The sequence below is a fragment of the Vigna radiata genome, unplaced genomic scaffold (assembly GCF_000741045.1).
Source record: "Vigna radiata var. radiata cultivar VC1973A unplaced genomic scaffold, Vradiata_ver6 scaffold_294, whole genome shotgun sequence".
NCBI lineage: Eukaryota > Viridiplantae > Streptophyta > Magnoliopsida > Fabales > Fabaceae > Vigna > Vigna radiata.
The window spans coordinates 175,304-186,043 of record NW_014543419.1 but is presented as its reverse complement, the minus strand read 5'-3'; the positions used below and the strand labels follow the sequence as shown (position 1 = coordinate 186,043).

The 10,740-nt window shown below is 30.7% G+C and overlaps 2 protein-coding genes across 2 annotated transcripts; one reads left to right on the top strand and one right to left on the bottom strand.

The window, feature by feature from the left end:
• The first annotated feature begins 447 nt into the window (after positions 1-447).
• On the top strand, positions 448-900 carry LOC106754344. Its single transcript, XM_014636357.1, has 2 exons — positions 448-508; positions 593-900. The coding sequence occupies exons 1-2, from the start codon at positions 448-450 to the stop codon at positions 898-900; spliced, it is 369 nt and encodes a 122-aa protein (XP_014491843.1).
• A 1,478-nt stretch (positions 901-2,378) lies between these two features.
• Positions 2,379-10,376, bottom strand: LOC106754343 (NEP1-interacting protein-like 1). Its single transcript, XM_014636356.1, has 7 exons — positions 10,336-10,376; positions 8,949-9,025; positions 3,959-4,135; positions 3,209-3,360; positions 3,055-3,138; positions 2,804-2,962; positions 2,379-2,510 (listed from the first exon to the last, which is right to left on the bottom strand). The coding sequence occupies exons 1-7, from the start codon at positions 10,374-10,376 to the stop codon at positions 2,379-2,381; spliced, it is 822 nt and encodes a 273-aa protein (XP_014491842.1).
• Positions 10,377-10,740: the final 364 nt, after the last annotated feature.

The window sequence follows — 10,740 nt, the reverse complement described above, 5'->3', positions numbered from 1 at the left end:
ATATGAGTTATTACAGTTTCCTGTTTTACTTACCACTTTTTTTTATATAAACTCATTAATAATGTTTTTACTTATAAAAATTTATTACTAATAATAATAAGAAAAAACTATTATAAGGTATATATTTTTATGGGTCTTTTAATTTATTTATTTGATTAATGCAAATTATATCAATTAAGACTAATAATCATTTAATAGAAAATATTTAAATTCAAATAATTAAATATTCAAAATAAAGTTGTGATGATTATGCTTAATAATTGAATAGTTTTAATTTCTTCTTTTTTAACATGTTATTCAAGATTGACTGAAATATAATATAATTAATAGGTTTTGAACAGTTCAAAATACAATCTACAAATTAATCTATAAATAACACAAGATGCAATGTTGTTCTTTACCTAAATAAATCAAGAATTAAACCAATTACATTTGTGTCATAGATAAATGGCCACCTCAACTATGAAGCTTTTCATCACAATTCTCTTCTGTGTCTTGTTTTCTCAAGGTGATTATTTCTCCCAATATTGTATGAAAGATGAAAAAGTTTTATAATTAATTTTCATAATTTCTTTATTGCATATGTTAATAGGTTATAGCAAATGCTCATTGGAAGATATTCATGTAACCCAAACAATAACTGGACTTACAGTGAAGGGGAAGCAAGAACTGAATGTGACAATTGCAAATGAGTGTTCTTGTGCTCAATCAAATCTGAAACTTGATTGCAGAGGATTTCAATCCAGAAAACCAGTAGACCCTTCAATTTTGAAAGTTTCTGGTAATGTTTGTCTTGTTAATGGTGGAAAACCTATATTAGAGGGTGCTGTTGAATTTAGCTATGCTTGGGATACTCCATTTTCATTTGATCCTATTTCTTCATTAATTTCTTGTCATTGAATATGTATGCAAATGCATGGAATATTATTGTGAAAAATTAAATTTAAGCACAATGTTCAAAATTTATAATTGGTATTTTATTATACCTTTTTAATGGTTTTATTAAGTTCTAATTCCTGATAAATTTGTGAATTTTCAATCAGAGTCCTGATTAAAATTTTGTGACTTTTCAAAAAAAAAAAAATTCAATTGAATCTCCCTTAATATATTAGTCTGTTAAATACCTGAGAGTTGATAACTATTTTGTCTTGTTGTGTGTTGTAACCTAACCTTGTTTAAATGTATTTTACAAATTTATTGTATTTAAGTAAAATTATTTCTAAAGATAATTAAAATATAAAATATAAAATTAAAAATTAAAAAGATAGAAATTATTAAATTAAGAAAATATAATATTGAATTATAAAATTACAAAGTTACAAAATTATAAAATTAGAACTTAAACTTTTTATATAATTTGAAAATTTTTAGCCATTTTTAAATTGTAAAATTATGGAATTTAAATTTAATTTATTTTCACAAAATTAGATCATACAAGATAATTTTTTTATAGTGAATATATATAGTTGATATGAGATCTCAAATATTACAATATTATATTTTTTAATTGTTTAATATCATTTTCAATTTTTTGTAATTAATACTAGTATGAACATAAGTATTATTCCGCGTATGTATTTTATAAATATTTACATTGTATTATAAGTTAATAATATATGTAAATTGGTTAAGTTTATATATATATATATATATATATATATATATATATATATATAATAAAAATTATAAGAGTATTATACCTGGATGTTAATCTGTACAAATTATCAATATGATCAAGTAATAAAAAAAGAAAGAGTATATTTTTTAAATATTTATATATTATAAGTTAATTGTAAATTGATTAAGTTAATGTATAAGAAAAAAGAAGAATAAAAATGATAAAAAAAAAACTTATATGTTAACCCGTACAAACTATAAATATGATAAAAGGAAAAATTCTATAAAAAATTTTAAAATAATGATTATTTTTAAAATATCAATTAACAATCATAATTTTTAAAAAACCACTTAACAATTATATTATAAAAGATAAAATAAAATAAAAATCATATTGATGGTATCCTCTTTATATATAAATAAAGATATTGAATGACTGAACTATTAATTTATTTATTTATCTTGGGCCAAGATTTAGTTCTTCCTCCTGTTGATGCATATAGAAAATTTTTAAAATACTGAATCTGATCTTTTAATAACATGCAGTGTAAATTTGTATATATTATCAATCAATTAAAAATTATTAAAAATGTGACAACAAAAGAAAACTTGAAAGTCAAATATAAATAAATTTAAATTACATTCGCCCTAAAATTAATTACATCATTATTTATATTTATTCTTAAAATGGATTATTAAAAAGAAAAAAAAAACACTAGGAAATTACAAAGAGATTCTGCAACTATAATTCAGGTGCAAATTCATAAGTGTGGAACATAAATTCTACAGATGGGGCATGATCCTTGTTGAACTAACCATTTGTCTATGCAGACCAAGTGAAAAAAGTGGCCACAGTTTGGAAGTGTCCTCACAAATTCTTCATCCTCAAAATCCTGGACAATATAATTTATATTCAAACTACATTTAAATTTAAAAAAATATTAATCAACACATCTAAAATTTTCACTTTCATTTGACACTATCCTTTCTTATTTTTTACTTTTTTCTTTCTCGTAAAAATACAAAAGTTTTATACTTTTATAACTATTTTATTCTTATATTTTGTGTCAAGTAAATTTAAAAGTGTATCATGGTAGCATTACACTTAAATTTATATTATGAGTCCAAAACATCTTATAAACATGAAGTGGTTCTGGTTCTTTAAAACTCTGAATCATTTTGTGACCTGGAAGCAAATTGAGCAGCATGACTCATTGTATAGATTGAACATTTCACTGGAATTGAACTGTTGAACAGGAAGTTCTTGGATGACTGTGATTTCCATCACAATGCCATTATTTATATCTGATGATTCTTCTCTGTAACTTGTTCCATGTGCATTCATCTGCAAGTACTAATTTCATAAAACAATTGATACAAAAAACCCTATGGACTGCTGTTTTCAAATTTATATATGTTTTGTATATTAATCCTTACATGACATTGATAGACCTGTGCAACAACTGGACATATCCATTCCATAAATAGCTTTCCATTTAACAAACTCCTTAATAGGGCAAACTGCAAATCAACATCAAATTTAAGAGTTCTGACTTCAAACAGTATGATTATATGAAACTTCAAGTGTTACCTTAGACAGAGGTTCAGCATCTGCATAATTATTTAGCAATTCTAGTGCTGCAATTGCGCCTGTCACAGCTCCTTTGCAAGCACCATCAACAAAACCAGCTTCTGTGGTCTGCCCATTCATGCCTCCTGCAATTATCCCCATTATAGACCCTCCTGTGCAATTCATCAAACATTGCTTACAACATCATAGAATGGATTATCCCGGAGGTTTTTGGTTGATGTTGCAAAGACAGAGACATTAATTAAGAGGGATCTCATGAAGAATAACATTTGACAATTTAAACTTAAGTTGACTCTGCTGTGTTAGGTGTTGGGATATAAACAAAGTCCCACGTCGAGTAAAAGAAGAGTTAATCATGGGTTTATATACACATAAATATCTCCAATGGTAGTAGCATGAAAATTTTTATTTTTGTCTTCCATAGAGCAAGGTTGCAAGGATGTTAATAACGAATGTTTGCCTTAGATTCAATTTCCTAAACTATGAAATGTGCAACATAATATAATGTGACGTGTTTTATTTAGCCATGTTCATTAAGCTAGTAACTAGTATATGAGGACAAGAGTTCACATTCTCGACTAAGTTTCTAGTACTGTACTTCTGTTTGATTTTTTAAAACAAATTAATATATTTTAAAATATCAAAGTCTATCAGTATATTTTAAAGATTTAATATCGGAACAACACTCAAAATTCGGTAGAAAATAATTTTCATGAGGACAGAGAGAAAGTTAGCAATTTAAAACATTACCTAATGCCAAAATGCAAGTAAATTCAGCAAAAACAAGTCTCTCCACAACTTTCATGAATTGGTGAAGTGCATAACTGCCACTGGCGGCCAAAATCCACATGAAAAGAAGCTCCTTACACCTTGTTGTTGCTTGCATCATTCCAGAAAGCCACATGGTCAAAAGGGTGAGAAAATGGCCTTAGCTTGAAACTGAGAAGATGAGCAAAATGCAAGATTTTTTTGGTTGAAAATGGTGGCATTTAAAGTGAGGAAAAGCAAGTTAATTAAAGAGCTTTTTTCCAAAAGTGCATATCTGGTGCCAGAAGCCAAGGACTATATATAGAATCTAACAGCAAAGTGGTGATTGCATTGATGCCTTTGATGAGCATGTTTTGGAAAAAAAGATAAAGGTTATTGCAGGGAGAACTGCAAACTGACATAGTTTAGTTTTCCTTTCCAAAGTCTCACATGCCCCTCAGTAAATGGAGTGACAATGTTAGTCCAACCATTTAGAGTTTCATCTAAATAATTCATGTTTGAACAATATTATATAGATTCCAATATCGTATTTAGAGCCGTAAAAATGGGTCACAACCCGCGAGCCAATCCGGCCCGTCACAGTTCGAGCCGGGTTGAGTTTGAAAAATACAACCCACTTATATGCGGGTCAGATTTCAACCCGGCTCATTTAGACCCGGCTCATGCGGGTTGAACCCGTGGTGAGCCGGGTGGGCCCACCAACCCACCTACCTAATTTTATTTTTTTAATTTATTATTTTATTTATGAAACCCTAAAAACTAAAATGTTTTCTTCACTCACTGTGTATACCAAAAAAATAACCTCTGCTCTTACAAATCACTCTCACAGTACTTGCTCTCATTTGACGGTGCTCTCACCCTCACTTCACTGAAATTCTTCAAGGAGCAGGTAAAACACCTTTTTTTTTTCTTCTCTTTTCTCCACCATTTTAGTTCTTTTTTTTTTTCTCAAAAACCCTATAATGACAAAAATAGGAGTTTGCGAATTTGTTTTTTGTTTTTGGGATTTGAAGACATGGAATGATATTTTCATGTTCCGACATGCTTGTATCACATTTTGTTCATTTTATTTAAACAACTTGAGTATACATTATTTGAACAAGCTCTTTTTGATATCTTTGAATTTGGGAAATTATGTTACATATTAAACTATTAATTTTTTGTTGATGTTGTTGAGTACTGGTTCTCTTTTTTTTGACTAATATTTTTTTATTGATTGTCGGAATTGTTCTGATATTAGGAAAATCTTTATTAGTGAATTTGGAAACAACAAGAACAAGGGTTCAGGGTTACAACAAGAACAAAAAATGATGAATATAAAAAACTTATTTGAATTTTTTTGTGGTTGTTTTTTAATGACATTTGGATTATATTGTACTTTTTATTATTAGTTTGAATTGTCTTTAACATAATTTTTTTGGAGTGAAAATTGTTTAAATTTAAATTGCAGAAAGTTTGTATTTTTTTATATTAAAAAAATTTAATTAAATGGGCTAGTGAGCCAACCGGTTTACCCACCAACCCGTGGTGGGTCGGGTCGGGTTCAAGTTTTTCTGGCTCGCTAATAAATGAGTCGGGTTGGGTTGGCTCACTGAGTGACCAACCCGTGGTGGGTCGGGCCGGGTCGAGCCGGGTTACCCGTTTTGACAACTCTAATCGTATTGTTCAAAATTCAACATAAAATTAAATTTGGATAAAATGAAACTAAACTTATAGAATTTGATTTTTATAGGTGTTATTTTTAGCTTTTTAACTTTATTTTTTTTTTCACTAAAGATTGATTTTTCTTACCCTTTAATAAAATTTTATGACCTTTTAACTTTAGCTTTTAATAAATTTCCAGCTTTTATTATCGAAACTTAGCTAAATTCAATCAAGTCCATCTTGAATGAAATTCGGCCAAGTCAGCTCTCATTGAATTTCGACCTAGTCAACTCTGACTAAAATTTGGTGTAATTCGGTCGAGTTTATCTTAACTAAAATTTAGTCGAATTCGGTTGAGTCAACCCTAACCTTAATTTGGCCCCACCCTTAGTCGAAGGTCAAGATTGGTTTGTCAAGGTCAAATGTTGAGACGGCCGACCCAAGCCGAAGGTTAAAACTAGTCGACCCGACTCAGGTCGAAGGTTGACTTGAGTCAACCCAGGCTAAAGTTCGAGACAAGTCGACCTTAGTTTAAAGTTGAGATGCACTGACCCGAGCTGAAGGTCAACCCTAATTAATTTAATTGGAGGTCAAGATAGGCTGACCAAAACCGAGGGTTTAATAATATTGTTGAAAAAAGAATGGCTTAGTTTCAACACCAAGAGGGGAGTGAATTGGTGAGGTTTAAAAATCAGTGTCTTTTTCAAATCTTTTTCTCAAAGTGTAAACCTTTCAAAAGTTTCTTGAATCTGAATGGAAAAGATAAATCAAGTGCGGCAAAAAATAGTTGACTATGCAAAAAGTAAAGTCGACTTGAAAATAAAGAGTTCAGGGATAGAGAAAATCAAACACAGTTTTTATACTGGTTCGGCCAAACTGCCTACATCTAGTGTCCTTCCTGTACCCGGAAGCAAATGCACTATAATGGTCAAGGTTTTTACAACAAGCTTTCTATAGAGACCTCCACGTCAAAATATAAAACACCTCTCTAACCCTCTAACCAAAATATAAGCATACAACACCCAAAGAACAACAACAAGATATCCCCTCTCTTGCAATCTTTGTCAACTTTGAACAATCCTCAAAGTTATCCTAGAACGTAGCATGTTCTCTTCCTGTAATCATAACAGGGTAGCCACAATCTTCCAAAGATTGAGAGAACTATATGATCACGTTTCTAGTACACCTCAATGTGCAATATGATCACGTTTCTAGTACACCTCATTTCAGATCTCCACGGTCTTCTTGATAAGTTCTGCGAGCATTTTCACAGAGATCAAAATCTGAAACAACAAAATGAAAGTTTTAGAATTACTAAAGTCTCTGTGTAAAACAGAATCACGTCTATTTATAGTTTTTTATAAAACAGACGTCCTATAGTCGACTTCACTATTAATCCAGTCGACTGTGACCAGACAGTGATGACAGTTAAAACAATTAGTAGTAGTCAGACCAACCAAATTGATTGCACATTTAACTCAGTTGACTTGTAATTAATGCTTGAACACATAATAAAAATATAGCCGTTATAGTTCACAAGCATTAACAAAAATTCAAAACATAACTAAGTCGAGTTACGTGCGCATATAGTTGACTATGTCACTTCAATGCAGTTTTGAAAATCTTCTCTTTGCAAAATTACTCACAGCACTGATTTTGAAAATTTGTGCAAAGTCACGAGTTTTAATCGACTTACTTCATAATGAAGTCTACTTAAAATTTGCAACTTTGCCACACAATATAAGTTCAACCAAGTGCATGTGGTTTTCTTTTTTGAAACATATGTAATGTAATCACAAATGATATCTCATGCAAAAGAACAGTGAATATGAACGCTTACAAAATCAAAACAAACATGTTCTTCAACAATTCATACACAATAAAGATTTGAAATGTTACACATATCAATACATGTGTTATTAATAATGTGATGTCATCATAAAAAACCAGACACTGTGAGATTAAGGTTTAACTAAACCAATGCTTCCCTTATCAACAATATCAACAAATATAATTAAAAATTTAATATTTTTTCGTCTTTTAAAAGAAAGCCCATAGACTCCTTTATAACCTACAAGATTTATGATTTGTGTGGACTCTTTGGTTCTGTAAGCTTTTTTAGTGAAGGATTTGGTGATCCTGTAAACTTTTTTGGTCTCAACGAATGACAAGGACCAAGCCTTCTAGACTTAGTCAAATTGACAATGCAAAAGTATAATATTGATTAAAAATCATTTTTGTCATGTAAAACCTTAATATATAAATAGAAAATTAATGAAACTAAAATCGTCTTCAACACAATTTTTTAAAATAAAAGTATAAAGTCATTTTTCTTATGTATAACTTTAGTTTAATTTCAAAATTAAAGTTAAAGATGTGTTCCGTAAATGTAAAGAAAGAAAATAGAGAAAATTTGTCTTATTAATTTTGAATAAAATATGAGAAATATATACAAGAGAGAGAATCTATAATTCTGCTATTTTATCCCTATAAATATTCTATAATAATGNCATGTATCCTTTTATACTCCATACCCATTGGACAAAGAATTTTCTTTGCATCATAATTACGAGTGAGTAGTGTATTTCCATCTGGTAGCATTTCATTCAACAACGTCAACAATTCTGTAAAACTCTTATCAGTCCATCCATTGCTCGCCTTTAAATTCATGACCCTTAACACCACTAACAAACGTGTGAACTTAGTTGAACCGACATACAAAGGTGTTTCCGCATCAGTCGACATCGTCTCATACACATGAGCTTTGGCAAAATTTTCTGCGCCAACGTCGCGTATCATATCCTCTAATTTGTCTTCATCTGGTCGATCTTCTTCCATGGTGGAATCAATAACATTTTCAGTTTGGGAGTCAATCAGAAACTTCGTTTCTTTGCCATGCCATATCCATGTTGTATAGCATCTTAAGAAACCATCACAGATAAAATGTTCTCTAATTTAGGTTGCGTTCAACTTTCTCCTATTCAAACAGTTCACACAAGGACATCAAAACTTCACTTCATCATCACTTGTACCCTCATTACGTTGTGCAAAATTGTATAAATTCCTCTACCCCTCTCTCGTACTCAGCTCTAATGCATGGTAAATTAATCTAATTTCGATCCATTCCTAAATATTACAAAATTACAATTATACAATTTTACATATTAAATCAATTCAATCATACAATCAATTCAGTCATACAATCATACAATTAATAAGTATCCAAATGATTAATTCAAACATTCAATCACACATAATTGCATATATATTCAACATACAAAAAATTAAAAATTTACACAAAAAGTTTAATAAACACAATAATAGGAACCTGAGAGCGTGAAAAAGGAGCCAACAACATAGAAGATACGACTACCTGACTTTTGGAACACAGCAAAATCACAATACCTACACACAAATAAAACAAAATGTAAGTCTCATCATCCAAAATAATAAAAACCACAAGAAAATAATAAAAAAACTTATCTAAACCAAAATTAAGTAACTTGGATTTTGAACATTTATTGTGTATCCACAATAAATTGTCAAGAGTATTAAATATATTTTATTATTTTTTCTAGATCTTAAAAAATCAAGCATTGAAAGATGCATATATTTTAAGACGATAAATGTTTTTAATTTAAAACCTTTATTTTTAAATTTCTGTAGACAGGTCACACATAAAAGAAAACAATAATATCAAATCTTCATTGAATGGTCTAAGTTTTGAGATAAGTACTTTTTTTTATGACTATATCCTTCACGAAAAAATAATACTGTTTGTGTTCAACTAAATAATAAGTTTTGAAGAAATTATTATTGTTTAAATCAATTTTAATAATAAATTATCTCCATTCAAGATTCTTCATACTTGATCCAACATGATTTTTGACTTGAATCCGACAACTTGTAATGTTTGTGTTGAACTAAATTGGTTCGTACATTCATAACCAAATATCTTTCATTTACGAATCCCATATCATTCTAAGTGATCCACCTCTAAAATTCGTAACTAAAAATTGAAATCACACTCCTAAGCCAGATACTATCACTAACAACAACTTTATCACGGTTTTTGCTTCATCACTAACAACAGATGCAATTAAAGCAAAGGAACTAATACACGACATCAAATTTGATCATGGGCGAAGAAAGCAAAAACGGATGGCATCAAAGGTTTCAAAGGCAGTACCTGGATTCAGAGACGATGTTGATTATCAGAGACGATGTCGAAGCAAAAACTGGACAAGGACACTCCAAGAAGATATGGAAGTAGTGAAAGAAACTGTTTGCGCGACGAAGAGGAGATATGGAAGCAGCGAAACTCTGGAACTGTTTGCACGAAGGAGACGATACTGTTCACGTTGTGATTAATTTTTTTAACCTATAGGGGAATCTACCCCGGTTGACAGCTTAACCACGGTAATAGATGTGAATAGGCCGCGATTCACCACTTAACCGCGGCTTATTCTCCTGAAAAAAAAAATCAAAATGACATTTTTAAATATTTTTGAAACCTTTATGCCGTGGTTTAGCGCTCAACCGCGGCCTATTCCCTTAAATATTTAAAATTTATTCAAATCAAGGAATAGGCCGTGGTTCCCCCTGCAACCGCGGCCTATTCCCTTACGTTCTGAATCCCCTAACTACCTTCCCAACCGCCTTTTGAGGAATGTCAGAAGGTTGCAAGGGGAATAGGTCGCGGTTCTTTGAGCAACCGCAGCCTATTGCCCCTACAACTTCTGAAATTCCTCGCCATGTCAGCCCCTATAATAAATTGGCAAGGGCTGACTAGTGAGGAATCTAGAAGTTGCAGAGGGAATAGGTCGCAGTTGCTCAGAGAACCGTGACCTATTCCCCCAGTAATTTATTGTTTTTCTGACATGGTGTCAAAGGCAGAAGTTTGACAGGGGAATAGGTCGCGGTTCCCCTATGAACCACGACTTATACGTTCAATGTATTTTCAAAAATGTCACCGCGCAGTATTATGCTGCGGTTTCTAGTGAACCGTAGCATAATGTGCACTGTAAAAACTCAATTTTTTACTATTTTTATTTTTATTATTTTATTTTAACAAATTATATTTGTAAGAAATGTATCCTACTAAGTTTGGACCCATGTCG

Coding starts and splice junctions, on each gene's coding strand:
- LOC106754344 (XM_014636357.1), top strand. CDS start 448: ATGGCCACCTCAACTATGAAGCTTTTCATCACAATTCTCTTCTGTGTC. Junction 509..592: donor CTGTGTCTTGTTTTCTCAAG/GTGATTATTTCT, acceptor ATATGTTAATAG/GTTATAGCAAATGCTCATTG.
- LOC106754343 (XM_014636356.1), bottom strand. CDS start 10,376: ATGGCGAGGAATTTCAGAAGTTGTAGGGGCAATAGGCTGCG. Junction 2,963..3,054: donor CACAGGTCTATCAATGTCAT/GTAAGGATTAAT, acceptor TAGTACTTGCAG/ATGAATGCACATGGAACAAG. Junction 2,511..2,803: donor GCTGCTCAATTTGCTTCCAG/GTCACAAAATGA, acceptor TATATTGTCCAG/GATTTTGAGGATGAAGAATT.